Consider the following 20,989-nt stretch of genomic DNA (forward strand, 5'->3'; position numbering starts at 1 on the left):
CCCTTCTGGTGGGGGCTTGGCCCCTTGCAGGACCCTTGCAGTAAGGGGGAGGTGATTCCTTGCCACCAGTCCCTCCCACACAAGGCAGGATACAGTCTAGCCTAATATTTGTTAATCCATAATAGTCTGCCTGAGTGCTGTATAGCGAAAACATACTGTGTTTTTCTATATGGATAAACCATCCCAGTAGATGCAAATATTTGCTGTTACAAACTGTTACTGCACACGCAACTGTTGGGAGGGTTACCTGGTTTACTGCCGATTAGCTTTGTGCAGTGAGGGACAGCCTTGGACAAAATCCAAATCATACGATAATACTAATTAAACCCATGTAAGTTAATGCAGAATAAACAGTAATCAGCAGCTAGCTCAACACCTGTAGTAAGCTGTCCACTCCAGCCATGGGATTCTGTGTTAGATGGTGCCTGATAGACACATCATATTAGATGTTGTTCTGAGGAAGAGAGCTAAATCATCACCAAATTACACTAATATTAACAAAAAAATAAAAATTATGGGATAGAAAGTTCTAGGAAAATATTTAAGCAAGGTTCTTGCTCTCGATATTTAAAAGAGAGAAAGAGAGTGTGGCACTGGAAAAGATGTGAAAAAATACCTTTTGATTACCACCACTTTTGAAATAAGAGAACCATCTAGCAGCACCGTATTTTTTATGAAACGGCAACTAAAGGATGTTAATAGCTATATAACATGTACATTGGGTGCATTCACTTATTTTTATTAATCGAATGTACTTTGTATTCTGCGCCTCATTTATTACTTTCTGTGTTGTATTTGCTGTGACTGCCAGGGAAGGGTTACAATAAAGTCAGAGGCAATGAAGATGAGTGCTCATCTAACAGGTGCTCCACTCCCTTTGTTCTTTGTATACACATATTCAAATCACATAAGGCAGGGGACAGGATAGGGCCTGTTAACTCATTGCTGATTTCCCTAGCAAATAAACCAGCAGCTGCAGGTCCAAGCCCTGGCTTAGCACTGAGAAGAAGGTGGCATTTGTGTGGGACAGGATGTTTTCATGGAGCCCTTTAGCAAACTTCTTTTGGGACTTGCAGTGCAGAATATATGTTCTGCTTGTAGGTAAGAAACAATATGAATTGTATTTGATGTCATTGTGGAAATGTGACTTGGTTTTATAAAACTTACAGAATCAATCTTTATAAAATTGAAGATAGTTCTGTTGCATTGTTGGATGTTTTATTCCAAAAAATTAGCCTAAAAGCTCTTAATCAGTGACGTTGTTTTAGGAGTGGAGCTATAGATTTTTAGTAGCTGACAAAAAACAGTGCTGTACATAATGTGTATATTACATATATATTGTGACTTTTTATTGCATAGTATATATTCATTTTATGTTCTTTTTAACAAGTAAGGCTGGACAGGTTGTGAACCAAAGGTTTATACAGAAACCATTGTGTAGGTCTTTAAAATGTATTATGTTGAAGCAGTGCTAGTGATACATTATTTTGCAGTTTGTTATGATGCCTTATACTTAACACGGAAAATTTGTACATAATATTTAAATGCACTTGGCATTAAAACTAAATCAGGCTCTCAGAATGTCTTCCCATTAATAGTATGTTTGTTTGAGATCTACAGTTTTTATGCAGTTGATAAAAAATCGATGTTCTGTGTGCTTTGACAGGTGATCTAATGTGAGACAAACTTATACTTCTACAAATTCTTATAATTCTATGTTTAATTGTTTTTGTAAATATCAACAGAGGAAATATATGATATTACAAATGTAATGCATCCTTACTTGTGTAAGGACAATTTTTCGTGTATTTACTTTGGGAACTTCATCTACAGTCATCTAGTTTCCTTGATTTTGAGCTAAATACTTTGTCAGGAGTTTTGGCTTCGTAACAGTGTAGTTTTCTATGAAGTTTAATAGATTTCTTAAAGAATGAAAACCTTGTTTGATGAAAAGTACAGTGAATATCTGCTTTATCTACATTACTGCTTTGTTGGACATTTTTAAATTAAAATCCTACAAGAGATAGTGGTGCGCAAGCAGAGTGCTTTGAAGTACAGGTTTGTTCACCAGGAATTCTCATCATATACCCTTACTCTTACTACTGTGGAAAGAATGCCAAGAATCAGGTGTATTGGGGGCATGACACAAAGCCCACTGAAAACATTGGCCTCAGAAGCTAACATTAAGTGGAAGTGTCCAGTAGACACTTGTTCTTGAGCAAAAATCCCAGACTGGAGAATAGTATTCCTAAATCCCTCCTGCTGTAAGTGCAGGCAGGATATAGGAATTGCAGATTTCTGGGTTCATTATATCTCTTCCTCTCATAATTTAACGTATTTGTGAAATGTGGAAAAACTGTTGCCACTGATCTAATGACATTTTACCCCAAGTTCAGTGATTTTGAGAGTGGAACAGCTGAGTGAACACACTTGTGAAAAGTTGTTATGGATCCAACTTAATTTTGACAAGGAGATGTGCATGTTAAACTTAGAGAATGATAAAACCTTGCTAAGCAGGTTTCAGTTTGTGCCATAAACTCAAAGTTATGTCATAGTTTTTTATTTAAACTAAAGCTGCAGCCCGTGTTTTATGTCAACAAAGATTCTGTTGTGCTTGCTAATACTGGTGACAGGAAAGGGAGATGGAAGCACAGCACAGATCACTGAGCTCCAAATGGAGGTCATTTTGGTACATTATACAAAAACTAGTTTGGGGAATTTCATCACCCTGAAAAAACATGTATTATATTCAGAGAGATATAGAAGTAGGCTTAAAATATATGGCATTTGTGCCTGATGAGAATGAAGTAAGAGTTGTTACGTGGGCCTGATTTCAGTGTTAACATTAATTCAAGGATTAGTCATAACAGTCTTCAGTTTTAACTAAAAATCAACATTAGTCTAATAGAATAGAGTCACAGAATCATTTTGTTTGTAAAAGACCCTTAAGATCATCAAATTTAACCATTAACCTAACACTGCCAAGTCCATGAGTAAACCGTGTCCCTAAGCACCACATCTACACGACGTCTTAATACCTCCAGGGATGGTGACTCAGCCACATCCCTGGGCAGCCTGGTCCAGTGGTTGACAACCCTTCTGGTTAAGAAGACAACCCTTTTGATGAAGCATACTCCAGACTGTGAAAGATTCGATCTCTCTCAAAACCAGAAGTCTCCCAGCATTGCTCCTGTAAAACCCTCACCTTTGAAAGCATTGCTATCTATTAACATCTCCAAGCCTGAGCCTGCCTTGCCTCTCACCCTGCCAGCCATGGAGGAGCTCCTCCATGCTGATGGCACCCCATGAAATCACCCCATCAGACTCAGAGAGAGCAGCAAAAATGGCAGCAGCCCAAAGCCACTCCTGAATGGGCTCCAGGAGAAAATGGGGGTTCTGCCCTCACCTGGTCTTTGCTAAAAGAATTTCCTTAGCTGCAGATCAAAATGTTTTTCCAGACTGTTACATGAAGCTGCTTTTCCCCATGAATAATGTGGAACAAAGTTAATTTACAGCTTCTATTCCCACATTTTTAAAGGAAAAGAAATTAGGTTTTCCAGCCACAGTTCTCTGTATAATTATCTCTCTACTGTATTATAGTTGTACTACAGGGTGGTTCCAGGTATCCTGGTGCTCAGTAGGCTTGCTTGCATTTTGCTAATTTTCACACAAAACAGATCTGTGAGAGACATTATACATATTTTATCATTGGACTGCAGCTGTTACTGGCTTCTTGTCCTACAGCACAATTGCTTACTGACAGCTACACAGACTCAAAAACTGAGCTATGTCTTGCCTAAAGAATGAGGAACTTTGAATTTATCATTTTCAGATCTCCCAGTGTTTGACAAATATTTTTAAGGAAATCTAAAAATTGAAATGTATTTGATGGGTCATATGAAACACATTTCCAACAGTAAATGTTTTGTGAAGGATTTTACTGAGGAATTAACACTCTCTTACTCGGATGGACAACAGCGGTTAAACTCATTGTAAGGTTCACACAGAGGGAGTTCACAACAACCAACAACCGGAGTCTAGCAAGTTCCTAGGAGTTGTTGGAAAACAGTGCAAGAACAACAGGCCACATATTATTAAAAATGGTGTGGGGAGGAGACTTCAATTTTATGTGCTTCAGCCTTTCAGGTTTTTCACCTGGAAAAACTTAAACATGTAAATTTCTCTGTCTGGTTTATCCTTCTCTTAAACCTTTCCGTAGTTTTTCTACACTTCTCTTTTTTTTGCCCCATATTCTTACTAACATGAGGTTGCACTTTTTGTAGGGTTTTGACTTAGCACTTGAATTGTGCTCTTCAGCAACACTGAGAACTCAAAGCTGAGCCATCAAACCTGCAACTGAGATCAATAGGAGTTACATCTGGAATACACTAAAATCTGCTTAGACGTATTTTAACAAATCCAGTCCTTAATATTTCAAACTGATCATCCAAAATAAGTGGGTGTTTTGTCTGTTAATTCCCTCTGGGCTTAAAGTCCTCATCTGTAATGCTGTATTGGTTATAATGGTGGTGTGAAATCAATCCATTAATGTCAACACTTCACACCGTTGCTGTACTTGTAAGTGCTGTGGAACAGCTCACATGGAAATCGATCACTTGGTCCTAAAAGTAAAGTTTTAATGATGTTCTATGAATCTGTCTCAGGCTGAAACAATGGAAAATGCTTCAAAAATAATATACTGGAAAGCTGGTGATTAGCTGAGGAGTGCCCTTTTTGCACCCCAAGATGGGCAGGATTCTTGGAGAACCAGATGAATCATGACTGAAAATTTTGCTTTTGTGCATGTCAACAGCAAACCTTAATTCTGCTCTCTCCTAAAATCAGAATGCTTGACTTTTGCAGGCTTAGTAATATTTCTTGGATTTAGTCTCACATGTACAGAGAAGTTGGCCATAATAACTTGTATATAATTTTAATCAGAGATAGAAGTGCTGCTCCTTAGATTTGCAGTTTCTCAGTATAACTGGCAAAGTCAGACAAAGAAGTTTCACCCTAGCTAAACCAACCCAGAAAAAAAGCCCCTGAAAATTGAGTTTGCAATCTCAGACTGTTAGAAATTGGGAATATTTTAAAAGGAAAATATTTAAAATGTTAAGGTAAATGAACATTTTCTCATTTTGTCAAACAATGAAAGATCCTCTGGCCAGAAACTGAAAATCCCTTTCCTTTGGCTTTTCATATATTTTAAAGCTGGAGCTCTGTGGCTAGACCCAATTTCACTGAAGCCAGTATGTGTTTGCCCCTTTCTTACTTGAAATCTGAATTATAACTATACAAAAATGGGTAAGCTTTAACCTTGAGAATTTTTTCTCTGTGAGGTTTTCTCAGTTGTTTTCTAGGGTTTCCATTTGTGTTTATTTGTTTGTTCTTTCATTTTTATGCAGGTGTTTGTTCTGCCTTGAAGTTGACAGTACCATCTCATACCATCCATGGTATTGAGGGGCAACCACTCCATCTTACTGTTGACTACAATTTCAGTGCAACAGCTTCTGAAATCCAGATAATTTGGCTTTTTGAGAGGCCTCAGAGTAATCCAAAATACTTGCTTGGCTCTGTAAATCAAACAGTAGTTCCAGACTTGGAATACCAGCACAAGTTTACCCTCATACCACCAAATGCATCTTTGATGATCAATCCATTGCATACAAGTGATGAGGGCAATTACATTGTGAAAGTCAATGTCCGTGGAAATGGGACAATAGCTGCCAGTCAAAAGATTCAAGTAGCTGTTGATGGTAAGTTAGTGAAATACAGTATCTTCATTTTGAATATAATATTGCAGTAGTTCATTACACAGTAGTGTATCATTTAATGCAATGATACATGAATAAATACTAACAAATATGTTGTTTTCTACTGCTAATGGGGGGAATGCTAAAATAGGTCATCTTAAAAAAAGTTAATTTATTGACTGATGTACCTAGATCATAAGTAAAAAATGGAAGAGGTATAGAAACCAGTAATTAAAGTGAAATTAGACATTGCTAAAAAAAAAAAAGTTTTCATAAGGCTCCATTGTGCTGTCAATCATGAGGATGCAAAAACTTTCAGATGGTCTTTTTCCCTGCACAACTTCTGTGACTATCAAAGAAGAGTTGCTGACTTTTGCAAGTGACCCTGTGCCTGTAAAAGAAGCCCAGATCTGAATTCCTAGAGTACTGCAGTTGCCTCTTTGTGATGGTAGAGGGGGTTAGAAAAATTTTAAAAGGAAGCAGAAGAGAATAATGTAAAAGTATGACAAGAGGCTACTGTAATTTGTGGATTATATGGAGGGAGCCCTGCAACTGCCGGGCCTGAAATAACAAAACAAATGACATCGTGACATGACAGACTTGTAAGTGCCATTTAACCCCCATACCCATCCCAGTTTGCAGCCATCCTCATGACCACATCAGCAGCATATTCCAGCGGTGCCCAGTGTCAGCAGAGCTGTGGGCAGCCATACTGAGGAGCTGGCAGGCTGGGGCAATGCCATGCTTTGCACTCTTTTCATTTCCATGGCCCCAGGGATGTATTTGTGAGGCTGGAGCTGGAAGCCATGGTATACCTTTGTCCTACTGCCAGTAATGCGAGTGGTCTAGTTTTATTCAAGTATTAGAACAATTCTTACAGTCACCAGCTGAGAATATGGACTTCTCTTTTCAATCTTTAACCACGTTTAATAAATAAAATTTGAAAGCCGAGTACTTTCCAGAGAGGATTATGACTGCTATTTGTGTCAGCTTGACAACACAGACTGTAATATACTGGCTCATCATTTTTACAACTCTTTTTATCTCTTTATTTTACAGTTCCTGTCACAAAGCCAATTGTACGTACTGAACCATCTTCAGGAGTAGTGGAATATGTAGGGAACATTACCTTAAAATGTACTGTGAATAAAGGTACAAGGGTAGTTTACCAGTGGATGAAAAATGGGAAGCCTCTCCATCCTGGCCCTAATTACACCTTTTCATCAAACAATGCTACACTTCTAATTGTTCCTGTTGTAAAAGAAGATATTGGGAATTACAGCTGTCTGGTATCTAACCCTGTCAGTGCAATGGAAAGTGAGATAATTGCACCAACCATATATTGTGAGTATATGAAATATTCATAATTACCTTTGTATACATGATCTGGCTGGAACAAGTGCCTCTAACTATGGAAACAGGCACAAAACAGTTGAGGCAACATTGTAGGTGAGCTTCTTTATAGCAGCTCTAACTTACTGCAGTGTAATAGCAAGTTACTCAGTGTTCTGTAGCTGGGAAAGTAAGTCTGAACTGCAGAATTCAGATAGGAACTTCAAGAATTCCACAGTACAGACATCTTCAGATCTGGAGTAGATGTGAGTCCAAGGAAAAAAAATAATCAGATGGGTATACATGAAAATACTGCATAAAATGGAGACAGAAATCTGTATCAAAAAAGATAAATACTGGAAGTACCAAGCTGAAATACTGGTATTAGTGGTTTTCCTCAAAATCATTTTGAGTGCAGTCCTGTTTAATACTTCCATTAATGACATTGGCATAAAGACTGGGAGTATCTTGATGGAGATCATCTGTGACATTAAACTGTGAGGACTGAATGACAGAGTATTAGAACTGGTATGAAATTTGCTAATGAAAAATAAATGGATATGCACTTTTAGAGAATAAAACCCATTAAATTCTGCACATAAGATGGAGACTGATTGCAAGATGGAGATTGAGGCAGCAAGCCCAGGTGACTGAGCTATCACAAAATGTCTGTGAACTGGCAGTGTGATTCAGGCATGAGAAAGATATATGAAATTCTAGGGTGTGTCAGCAAAGTAATTCCAACAAGGAAATACGGGGAATACTAATAGCACACACAAGATTAGACCTTGTGTGTCTGTGCAGTCCCTGCACATCCGAGAACGCTGACCTCAAACTGAAAAGAAAGGGAACAGAAAGGAATGGAGAAGAACCTCAGAGAACTCAGTCTAGCATAGCAAAATCAGAGCTGAAAGGAGTGTTTGCTTCCCACATGGAATGGGAAACATGAGGGAACAAGAAGACTTGCATAAAGACCAATGTTGGCAGATGAATAAACCATAAACTAGCAATATATTTGGACTGGAAATGAAAGCACCTGAGATTCCTGTGAAGATAGATTGAGTTCATGAATGAAGCGAACTGGAAGAAACAAAAGACTGGCTTGGTATTCAACAATTATACTTGAAATCTTAGAAAGGACACATTTTGTTCCTTATCCCTCCTGTAATGCCAGCTCCCGGTGCCTCCAAGATTTGCAAGCAGCACATGCTACATATGTGACCTTGAAATGCTGTAATCCTCCAGTCCCCAGGGGTCGAACTGTCCTTCGCAGATGAGAGCCCTATTCAGATAGAACCAGTTTACCCAGTGGCCCAGTGTGGATGGCACAGACTGGAACTGGATTCCTGTCCAGCGAGGCACTGGTGCTCACTCTTGCTTTTTGCTTGGTTGTGTCATCTGGCATCTGCTGGACAGCCCATGCCCTAGACTTATTACAACTGTACTACCAGTGTATCCAGAAGCCACATCTCTTACTATGTAATGTTATCGTCCTCCTCCTTTAATCCACAATCATTATATCTACTTATTTATTTTTAATTATAACTTGGAAGAATTGGATAAGGGAGTATCTTGCATCTAAAGGGTGTGTGAGAGTCTCTACACTGCACCAGGAGAAGAGAAAAAGGCTGTCTAAATTAGCAAGGACTAACAAGGCTGTTGTTAGATGAGAGCTGATCCCTTAGGTGCAGCTTATAAAATTGAAAGCAATGCAGATATGAACATGATGCTGCTGCAAAGAGTCCTAACCAGGGCAAGTACAAATTGAGCTTCCATTACATTAGACAGAGGAATCATGATAAAATGCTTTACAAGAAAATAACCAGCACTGATGGAGTTTCAACTTAATAATTACCATTTAAAAAAAAAAAAAAATCATATCCCTTCCTCAAGATGGTACATTTTAAAATACCTGCTTTTGTCCAATCACAAGTTCAGCTCACTTGAGTGCTTAAAGTGATAAGGATGAGAGCTGTATGCATATGAATGCAATGTTTCTATGGCTTTTCTCACTTTAATGAGCTACTAACACACCTAGAACACCTATACAAAACTTGGGAGAACACCTGTACAAAACTTGGGAACACTGTATGGAGCACAACCTGACAGCCTTCATAAAATGCTATAAAATCAGGTCAGGCTAGAAAAATACTTGCCACTCTGGCTAGCTTTTGGACTGCTCTGTTCGTTTGTGGCACAGCCCATTCCGTGCCCGCATTCCTGACCCGTTGCATGCAGGGTTGGCTTGCAGAATCACACAATCGTAGGGGTTGGAAAGGACCTCAAGAGATCACCAAGTCCAACCCCCCTGCCAAAGCAGGTTCCTTAGGACAGGTCACACAGAGTCTTGACTGTCTCCAGAGACGGAGACTCCACAACCCCCCTAGGCAGCCTGTCCCAGGTTCCAGAGCTTTTAGTGCACTGATGGGTGTCTGGGACACTGGCACCAACAAGGTGTGTGCCCTTCAGTCTCAGGTCTGGTACTGCTTCCTCCCTTCTCTCTCACTCAGCTGCACGTATTTTCTGGCAAATTTGAAAAGTCTTTCCAAGTTCTAAACTGAAAACCTGGTTTTGTAGAACTTTAAAATGGCAAAGTTACTTCAGTGTCCACGTTTCTGGCACCTTTTGTTCTTTGAGTGATTTTTGATAAACAGCTTAAAAGATCTGTATATCAAAAACTTTGAGATTCAGTTTTTCTCCCCCTGAGGAAGTATTGTTCTAAGCATTTGCACATTCAGAATGTAGTTTTTATTTCATCAGAGGTGAGTGTTTGCTTTGTGCATAATTTAAAATCTGGAAAAAATGTTAAGACAAAACAATGTGATGCCAAAAGACTGCGATAGTCCCGCTACTATCCATACCCCATACTCCATGGGAGTTGGGGGTCTTACTCCCCGAGCTATACAAAGTCACATCATTCGGTCCAACCCCAGCCCGCAGAGCTAGGCTGTCTCCCAGCTCCCAGTTGTCAATAACAATCCAGAACAGGCCCCGGGATCCCTACGCGCCATATGTCATTGCTGCGGGGGAGTTAACCGGCGGTGATAAAAAAAAGGTCACTCACAGTAAATACCTGCCATCTGCTTGGAAACTGCAACAGTCTCGTGGTGATAGGAGCGATTGGAAATATTCCCACAGAGCAGTAAATTGTTACTCAGAGCAGGTGATTTATTATTTTACAAGTCATTTAGTTAACTGGCTTCATGGAGACAAGAGGCAGGTTTCTGTTGAGAACAATACTGGAAAGGAGAAGTATTGCTGTGAGATCAATGAAGGCTGTCATTGTGCTTTGTTACTGAGAATCAAAAGTCATTTGCTTTCTTCTTCATTTCTCATTAATATTATTCCAATTCGCCATTACCTTCGATGATAATGCACCCCAGAATATGGCTATTGCAGTGGCAAGACCCAAAAATCAATTATTTCAAGACTGGAAGAAGCTGCTGCCATGGAGCTGGAGCAGAAACTGCCGTTCTATGGCAAAGGAGTTGAATTTGACAAATTACGTGGGATTTCTTTCCCTTGCTTGAATTTCCTGAAGCTAGAATGTATGTAGTCCTGGTTAATTACTTGGTTTTTGGAAGCACCCTTGAAACTGTCTATATCGCTTAGCTGCCCAATGCCTAGGGAACACAATGATGGAGAGGTGAATGACTGTCCGAATGAAGTGGCAGGGTTTCCTTGTGTCAATTTCATCAAGGAATGCCACTCTTCAGAGCTGGCCAAGGTTTGAATATTTCTTAGGAAAACTGCTCTTTGTTTTTTTTCAAATATATTTCCCCACCTACTGCCCATTGGTGATTTTATGATGATTTCTCTTGATTTGCAGCTTTCTTACAGAAGTGTAGTGCTGCTGTTAGTGCTGCAGTCTTACGGTACTGATGAAAAAGCAGACCCCAGTTCTGATTCCCTTTGCAGACTGTGCCAAATCTCCCACTACAGTGAGGGGCACAGAGACCAACCAGCTGTTTTTGCCATTAATTTTTATTTACATATATCAAAGGTTTTATTACCAATGAAAGTAAGAGCTAATGCTTTTAAAGAAGGAAGACTTTGATAAGCAGAACTGAGTTAAACAATTGTGTTGCTGCCTGTAAACAGTCAATGAGGGGGTTTGCTTTCTTTTATGAAATAGCCCAAGTTCAGTATATTCCCATCCTTTACCAGATGAAAAAAGGGAAGTAAATACCAATAACAGGCAAGCGCCGGTGAAGGGGATGTTTCTTAGCAGTCGTTTGTGGAAGAGTTTTTCTGAAGTTGCCTAAGGCACTCTATATTTTTTACCTGTAGGATCGTTCCCAAAATAATTATCATATTGCAAAGCATCCTGTCAAATGTTTATATATATTTCAAGGCTAATTTTTTGCATTTAAATGTGCAGAGACATTATTTCTGTCAGTGAGTTTGGCATGTAACTAAAAAGGGTCAAATATGCTGCTGAAGAAGACCTGCTCCTTTACTTCTTAACTTCTCCAGGTTTTTGCAGTTTTCAGGGTTATTTTTATCATACTGAACAATGCACAGACCTCTGCTGTTTCCCTAAACAGCAATTAGATCAGCATTAAGTGACTGTAGTCTGAGCTAAACATAGTACAGATCAAGTTATTGAACTGAAAGCCTTTTAATTCAAACGATTGAATGTAATGCCAGCCATTCTACAGGCTAGTCTAATTTAAAAATTCTAAGTTTAGAGCTATGCTTCTATTTAAAGTTTTATTATACACTTAGATTTCCATTTTTCCATGGTTGTTTTCTTTTTCTTTTTCTTTTTTTTCCCAATGCAGATGGACCTTATGGAGTTAGAGTAAAATCAGATAAAGGTCTGAATGTAGGGGCAGTGTTTACAGTCGATGTAGGGGAAGTTATACTGTTCGACTGCTCAGCGGATTCAAATCCACCAAATACGTATTCGTGGATTCAGAGGGCTGACAATACCACTCAGGTAATCAAATACGGACCCCATCTGGAAGTTGTATCTGATAAAGTGGCCCAGAAGACAATAGATTACATGTGCCTTGCTGTCAACAACGTGACTGGCAGACGAGATGAAACTCACTTCACTGTCGTCATTACTTCTGTAGGTAAGAACCTGAATTCACTGCTGTAACCATAACATCTGAGAAGAGTGTCAGCCCCAGCAAAAGGAAGTCATTCTTAGTGAAAGGACGTATATCAGAAGTGAGGTCTTGCTAAACATGTAGTAAAAGGGATTTTGGCCACTCAGTGGGATCCAGGTTTTACTCACGGTGTGAAGAAAACATATTTGATATTTTGACCAAATAAACCTTGTAAAAACGTTTTATCCTGCTTATTTAAAAATTTTAAAAGATTAGTTTCCCCCTCTGTAGCCATTTTCTTCTGGGTGGATATTTAGTCAGACAGCACTAAATCCATATGTCAAGCCTGCATTTTGCAAGGCAGCACTGACTGACTCTGGGAAGTATGAACTCACCCAGGAGGCTAAGCCTTGGAGACCCTGCTTGGGCGAAATTCTGGTTGGAACTGATTCAACATGCTAACCAAAGACCATGAATATTATTCTACGTCCCTTCTCCAGGTGCCCATAATCCAATCCTACATGCAGAGTCTGGGTTGTGCCTTTCAAAATACTGGAAACCCCATTTCCAGCAGCAACAGGAGCTTTGGTGTTTTAGAAAGCCTTACACAACTTGCCCACCTAAGGGATCAAAAGTCACCTATCTAGTGCTATAAATAACTGCCTCATTAATGCTAGAAAAGTTATCAAGAAAACAATTATATCAATAAGTAACCAATATATCAATCATTCCACTAAGCTGTTTGTTAGACCATTTTAGCCAAGACTCAATAATGAAATAAGAGGATGTATCTCACTACATATACAAGTCATTGCTCTGTTCTTGAGTTGGGTCATCTTGAATGTGTTAAACGTCTGTTGTCTGCACTGGTATGTCTCTGGAGACAAGATTTATTGAGTCGAAATCTGAAATTACTTGTTTTAAAGCATGTTTTTAAGAACTCAGCTGATTCTCCAGCATTTGGGGTTTCTTTTCTGAGGACAGGAGTACCTTGAAGGAGTATGAAAGAAATATGGTGAAAATTGCAGTGATTGGTTTTCCCACATCTTCGGGATTCATCTCATTTGAATCCATGTACTGAGTCTTTGTGATGGCCACTGCACACACAGCCAGCAGACTGCCAGTGAGTTACGTGGAGGTAGATGCAAGTAACATTCTTCACACAGGAGTTTGTAGACATACTGGAAAGACATTCAGCTAAATGCTACACATTTGATTTGCACTCATAAAGCTGGCACTGACAAATATGCAGCATTAATTTCCCTGCATGGATTGTGACACAGCCTTTAATTGCATGAATTCTGCACAATCCAGATCAAAAGGAGGAAATTAAGGGTGCATAAGCAGCTGCCTCTGGCGTTTCCTAACTTATGTACTCCTGTCTTTGCAAATTCTATGCAAGTGTTTCAAACATGGTTTAAAAAGTGAATGTAATTGTATACATACTGCATTTGTGTTGTATCAGTAACTCCTGCTGGAAAACTGCTGCAAATGCATATCTCAGCAAAAGATCTGAAGAAAGGAAAGAAATATTTGGATGTATTTAGATGTGAATACAAACAAACATCATTTGTTGGCTTCTGATGAGATTCCAAGCATAACTACAGGCTGGGTGGAGGAGGGATTGAGAGCAGCCCTCAGGAGAAGGACTTGGGGGTGCTGATCGATGACAAGCTCAACATGAGCTGGCAGCATATGCTAGCAGCTCAGAAGGCCAACCATGTCCTGGGCTGCATCAAGAACAGCATGGCCAACCGGTCAAGGGAGGTGATTTTGCCCCTCTGCTCTGCTCTCATGAGACCCCACCTGGAGTTCTGCATACAGCTCTGGGGTCCCCAGTACAGGGAAGACACAGAGCTGTTGGAGTGAGTCCAGAGGAGGGCCACGAAGATGACCAGGGGGCTGGAGCACTTCTATGAAGACAGGCTGAGAGAGTTGGACTTGTTCAGCCTGGAGCAGAGAAGGCTCTGGGGAGACCTAATTACAGGCTACAAATACTTGAAGGGGTCCTACAGGAAAGTGGGAGAGGGACTGTTTACCAGGGTGTGTAGTGACAGGAGAAGGGGAAACGGCTTCAAGCTGAAAGAGGGTAGGTTTAGATTAGATGTTAGGAAGAAATTCTTTACTCCGGGGGTGGTGAGGACCTGGCACAGGCTGCCCAGAGAGCTTGCAGAAGCCCTGTCCCTGGAAATGTTTAAGGCCAGGTTGGATGGGGCTTTGGGCAACCTGATGTAGTGGAGGGTGTCCCTGCAGGGGTTTGGAACTAGATGATCTTTGAGATCACTTCCAACCCAAACCATTTAATGATTCTATGATTCTATGAAAAACAACCAGACTGTCAGTGACCTGAAAATCTTTAGAAAAAATACAATAGTTTAGCTGTTCCTCCTACTCCACAGGTCCTACAGCCAGGAGGATTTCCCTCCCCTCTAGCACAAACTGCCCACCTACTTGTCCCCTCATTTCTTGGCAGTTCAGCATTTCTCTTTAAAAATAGACAATGCATGTACTTTTTGTGATGCTGTAGATCGTGGATTATGTTTAGTGACCTTCATTTAGCTGCAGGTTCTGGACTCACTTGTGAGATGCATATCATTGCTTTTCCAGTTCAAGAAATCCGGGCTGGTGGGAGGGAGGGAGCGGCAGGGAGAAAATGTTACCAATTTACAAGAAGCCAAATTCTGTATCTATTTTATATCTCTGTGTAGGTTTATTAGTTTCAGGCGAATTTCAAAAGAGGCATTTTTCAGTGTCATATAGCACATTATACAGAACAAGAGACTAAATATAGTACTCATCTTTTTTGTCACAGGATTGGAAAAGCTGGCCCAGAAAGGAAAATCTTTGTCATCTCTTGCAGTAATAACAGGAATTTCATTATTTTTGATCCTAGCCATGGCTTTTTTATTCATATGGAAAAGATACCAGCCACACAAAGGTATGTAAAACTTAAGCACACTCCAGATCTTCTTTTGGACCATCAGAGCAAAAAGAATGATTGTTCTTTTTTTCTTCTTTTCAGTGCTACAACAGAAGCTGCAGAGCAGGTACAAAAATCAGTCATTCTTAGGTCTTGAAGTCCTTTCTGTCAAGATAATTGCATTTTATCATATTAGTTTTCTTTCCTTGGCTTATGACATCAACCTGAATCACATTTGTGTTTTCTAGGCCAGAGGCTGATTACAGGAAGGCACAGACGTTTTCAGGTAATGCTAATGAATGAAATGTGAGCATAAGGTCAAAATCCATTCCTGCATCTCCACATACAAAAAGAAAGAAGGAAAGGAAGGGAAGTGTGTTTTTAACTTGGGTTGCACACCTATCTCTGTGTTAGATCACTTAAATAATAGCAGGTCAGTAGGGATTTAGCTCATGCCTGGAGTTCACAGCAGTGTGCACCCACTGGCTTGAATTCCCAGATCTAGAATCACCTAGACTTTGTTCCACCAACATAAAATAAATCAATGGTGTTATGGGATAGCAGCGAGAGGTGATACACCATGGGAGGATCACACTGCTCAATGATCATGGCACCAATCCACTACCAAATACATGAGAAGTGAAGATGACATTAGGGTATATATATTTTAGCCTCTACCATATTCTGTATGACCTTTCTCTGTGTCATCAGGATCCAGCATGTTTTTTTTTACTGCCTCTCTCCTTCCACAGTCCTTCCCACATCATCATAGGCAGGAAAGACTGGATACCCCTATCCTTTGTTAGAGTAGTACCGTTATTCCCATCCCTTTCTACCAAAGCATCAGAGCAGGCCATAAGCTGCTACTTGTGAGAGAACAGGGAAGTCTATGAAGCTTAGGAAGGAAAGGAAAAGTCACCTGAGCATAGTGGGTCCTTCACCCTAGGAAGTGTTGTTGGAGAACAGAGTGTCAACACCAGCTTTAGTGCTGCAGCCTTTGCTGTGGAGTGAAGCCCAAGAGACAACCAAGAGTCTCAGATCTGACCAGTGGAACAGTAGAGAAAGGGGCTCCCACCCTAACTACAAGTTTTATCTGAAGCCCAAGATACAGTTTGTCAACCAGTTAAATAATGTGGCACCTATTAGTATAATTTCCCCTTATTTTGTTCTCGGCATTATAACCGATCCAGGCGGTGCCGCCTCACTCCAGTGTAGGTGTGCTGAGCATACGGCCTGGATCTCTGTTCTATGGGAAATGAAAGTAAATCGGTCTGTTTAGCCTCTCAGCAGAGTCCCAAGGGCTCTACCAAAACCGTTGCAGAGGCTCCTCCCATGGTCCGAGGTGTGGGACGTAGCCAAGGAGTGTGCACACCAGCTGTGCAGCTGCCCGGCCTCACTCCACACCAGCGTAGGAGCTTGGCCAGGAAGTGAATTAAAGCTGATCAAACAACTGATATTCAGGTGTTTTAAAAATTAGGCCAAATTCCTTCTCCAGTCCTTATTTTCCAGGTTCGTGTTACACCTCGACATCTGTTTTCATGTTTGTTTGTTCTAACCTTAGGACATGAAAGTGCTTTGGATGATTTTGGAATATATGAATTTGTTGCTATTCCTGATCTTGCCAGTGGCTCTAGGGTATGTGATTTTACATCATAAAATGGTGGTTTCTGCTCTACTTCTTAAGGTGTACTACATATTTGTGCTAGAATGCTTCTGTCAGTTTGCTTCTGTGACTTTCTTACAGATGTCTGTATGACACCATAATTCACAGCAGTTGTTTACCCAGCACTTACTCTTTTACTGTGTTACTAGCTCAGTACTTGTACCAACATGGCATGGTAAGGACCTAAACAAGCTCTAGAGGGAACGATCTCAGCTTGGTTACCCCGTTCTAAAAGAACAGTGGTAGTGTTGGGCTGGTGGGTCACACTGGGCCACTTGTGCCACACAAGCAAATTAACTATCATGATGCCATTTTCTCTCTTCATCCTAATATTGCTGCTCAGGAAACATACAGCTTGGCCAGTGCATAAAAGCCTCAGGGGGTATGTGAAGTTTTCCTTCTAAAAATATGTAAACTAAATCTCAGCTGTATTTCACATGAATTATTTCATTATCTTCATGAATTGCTGAGGAGGACTTAAGCACAGGAATTCTACTAGCAGAAAAAAAGCCCTATTACTTATGCCACTTCTCTGCATTGTGCCTTTGCTGATATTACTGTATAGCAGTTGGAGATCATTCTGATGGGGTGTAGAAGGACACAGAAAAAATGAGAAATGGGGCCACAAAATTTAGGGACAACAAACTGAAACTGTGAGGAAGTAGTAGAAGCACTTTCCCTTTGCTAGGGAAAATTTCTGGCAACACAGTCTCATACCTTCAGAGAACACAGTCAGGTAAGGGAGAGCTCTTAAAACATCATCACACAGGGTCACATCAGCTGTCACACCTGTTTCGTTATTATGATTAGTTCTCATAATACACCATGCATTGGCAATAAACGGTCATAGATTAACAAAACCTTTGCTGGGGTTAGGTGATTGAAATAGACATTTCCAGGGCTAGAGTACAATTGTAGAGGTTCGTGGAGAGGACTGACTTTCAGAGCAGCAGAAATAAAAGGCTTTTAGAAAACAGAGGAGCTGAAGTGCATCTGTGAAAGTTTGTGGAGGCTTATTAAGTACAGAGGTGGGACCCCAAATCATCAGAGCCTTAGGCACACTGCAATATCCCTTAGGCTGATCATATCACAAAGTCACAATGTTACAGAATCGGGGCCTCAGTAGGTGAGGAAGGGACAGGGAGATGACAAGGACAACTGAATGGATGTATCAGCAATGAAATCTATTGTAATTGCCAGTAAAATGTCAAGAAACAGGAGAAGCTCTGCTGGTTTAGATTCTGTTACTCAGATTTATGGCATTGCAGATGAAGTCAGCATTTGATCCACTGATTCGCTTCAGTTTGCAGAAAAAGAGAAAAATAAGGAAATTGAGGTAATGAAGAACTTGAGGTTGGATATAGGCAGAAAGACTGAGAATTCCTTACAGGTGGGGAGTCTAGGTGGTGTGTTGACATCAAAGCAGATTTGTATACTTAATATATTGAACAATTTAATTATTTCTTCATTTATGGAAGCTCCTTGTAGTTCTCTCTCTTTGACATGCTGGTGGGAGTTTCCCTGAATATTTTCTCCTTTTTTTACTATTTCCTCCTGCTTCTCTCTTTATTAAATGTTCCCTCCTTGACTTGTGGTATGCTAATACAAAATACTTGCTATGTTAAATGCAAGAGCTGCATTCTAAATCTTCATTGCCTGCCTTACTATAAATGTGATGAAAAGTTACTCGAAATGAAATGTAAATGAACAGATGTGAACTGTTAAATCCATTGAGAGGGAAAAGTTTAAAAACAGTGAGAAGTTACATTACCAAATTATTTTCTGTGGAATCTTTTCCCATTTGTACTAACACTAGGAATACACTTTGCTGCTTCTAGGTCTCAAGTCAATCTGTTCCTGGCTCGGACTTTGTCTCAGGGCAGGATATGCTTAATACAGTTTATGAAGTTATTCAGCATATTCCTGAACAGCTACAAGAAGACCATCAGCAGTAAGTTAAAGCTTGTGTACCTCATGCAGTAGCTCAAAGACAAATACTGCTGCATCCAGAAGAATTAATTTACATTTTGGTAGATGGAGTTTGGTTGCAGAGAGAGGGTTTAGGAAGGAAAACCCAAGTGTAAGCTACACCAATTCCTCCACCATTTCCTATCTAGTCCCTCACTTTTCCTCAAGACTCCAGTCTGCTGATTGATCATGCCAGTCTTCAAACACAATTTCAAATGAAAATTCCCAGATGTTCGAGGAAGGTGGCTAGTTTCACAGCACGGAGATCTCAGCACTTCCTACTGAGCAGGTTGAGTCTTCAATCAAAGGAGTTTAATCAGCAGCACAGCTTCTAGACCTGCCAGCCATGTACCAAGTAGAGTTGGAGGGGGTTGTTGTGCTGAAACTGGTCATCTGACCAGTGACCAGTGGTAGTTTTCAGTGCTCACTGAAATATGGACAATGCTTAGATACCTGAGTAAGCAATGTCTTAATTTGTATCTTAACTACCGATTTAGAGCAAAACAATTCTTGTTCTGCAGTACCCTGGATGGGAACTCCACAGAAACACTTTTGCTGAATTAAATACCAGGAAGACCACAACACATTGTGCTTATGCAGTTAGTGTCTGGTAGACTCACAGACTCACTGACTTCGTAGCATTGTTTGGCATGAGATGAGTGAATACACTGTAAAGTTTCTGTAATTGTGGTAGAGCTGACATAAATCTGTTACAAATACCAACAGTCTTTCTTAGAAATTAAGAACAGCACACAAGACTTTATTTGGTAACAAGCCTATTATACCACATTTTCCATGTTTTTATGATATGTTGTTTCATTTATGGTTGAAAAGAAAAATACACATTCCCCAGTACACTAATCAGTTGGCTCAGTAATCACAGTGTTTATGTGACTGTGTTAGCATTCAGTGCTTACACTGTTATCAATTTTGTGCAGGTTTCATCTTCAACTGCGTGTCCAAATTATGTATGCAAACATTGAGCCATGTTTGCAAAAGCAAATGCTCAGGGAGAAAGCAATAAGGAATTACGAATGCCATTTTTGTTCTGTGCAGAGTTACTCACTTTGAACATTAAGATGATTTTTTAAACCAGATGTGAAAAAAAAGTATTATAAAGTACATCTTTTCTTACTCTTCCTCCTACATGTCTCCCTTCTCAATTTTCTCACTGGCACATGACCACTCTAAAAACCAAATAATTTCAAAGTAAAGGTAACGAACTTTGTGACAGTTCAAATTTTGACTCAAACTTCACCAAACATATCCCGTAGCTGTACAGGACTTGTTTGCTTAAACTCATTTTGTTGCTTTTTTCATATATAAATATATTAAAAAAGAAACATAGTAAAAAAATTTATCACTAATAAAACAGTATCTGCTAAACATGATAATGGGGAAACTACTCGGATTAGAGAGTTTCCAATTCCTGACCTGCCACAAAGGAGCAATCTGAGTGGTCAGTACAGGAGGACAACTAAGTGGATACTGGTGCTTGAAGCAGGATGCTCCAGCATTCAGTATAAGGGAAAAACAAGACACCACAGAATAGGGAACAGAGCTGGGAAAGTAATTCCAAACTCCCGTAGTAGTAATTGGTTACGGATGGATCCCACAGACTTGGTCTGCAGCCATCTGTACAGTAATCAGCAATTTTCATGGGAAAAATGATACAGAGGTTGTCTGCACACCGCTTACAGCAGCAATTTCTTTGTGCAAAGCAAAAGAATGGATGCTATGGGAGCCAAACAGGTTTGTGATCATTTCAGTCCTATTCCCAATGATTCTGACTGGAGCTGCTGTAATTTCATAAATTGATTAGAATTAATGTGCAAAGACAAATAAATCAGGCCCCCTGTTTCATTCTCAGATTCACACTCTGAGAATCTGTCAAGTCCTCTCTTTGAAGCTAATTTCTGCAGTGTTAACTGATGTTCTCTCTCTTGCTTTCAGAAATCCCAGTGACAGTACCAGCAAATACACGGACTAGCTGATGCCTAAGACTCTGGGAACAGCTTCCTCCTTCCACCGTTCCTTATCAGCCTTTTTATCTATTCATAAACACACACACACACACAGAGCCACACACACACAGGTATGCCTCTGACGCACTGAACAGTTGCAACATTGTAGATGTGCCCCAGTTCTTAAGAAGTAAGCATACTTCTGGAAAGCAATTAAACTTTTAAACTCTCTTGGGTTTGGACTGACAGACTCATAACCTAATTTCAGCCAAAAATGAGCTGAGATGATCACTGGCTTTGCATTTTTATGTTTGCATGGTGACGTTGTCACT

At 40.0% G+C, this 20,989-nt stretch overlaps 1 protein-coding gene across 1 annotated transcript; it reads left to right on the forward strand.

The window, feature by feature from the left end:
* Positions 1-1,031: 1,031 nt before the first annotated feature.
* On the forward strand, positions 1,032-20,683 carry HEPACAM2 (HEPACAM family member 2; the record flags this gene model as incomplete). Its single annotated transcript, XM_084260158.1, has 10 exons — positions 1,032-1,101; positions 5,406-5,756; positions 6,813-7,097; positions 11,870-12,166; positions 14,955-15,080; positions 15,165-15,189; positions 15,311-15,348; positions 16,624-16,697; positions 18,564-18,676; positions 20,647-20,683. 10 exons carry the CDS (start codon positions 1,032-1,034, stop codon positions 20,681-20,683), a joined length of 1,416 nt encoding a protein of 471 aa, XP_084116284.1.
* Positions 20,684-20,989: the final 306 nt, after the last annotated feature.

The sequence above is a fragment of the Gallinula chloropus genome (genome assembly GCF_964237585.1).
Source record: "Gallinula chloropus genome assembly, chromosome: 2".
Lineage (NCBI taxonomy): Eukaryota > Metazoa > Chordata > Aves > Gruiformes > Rallidae > Gallinula > Gallinula chloropus.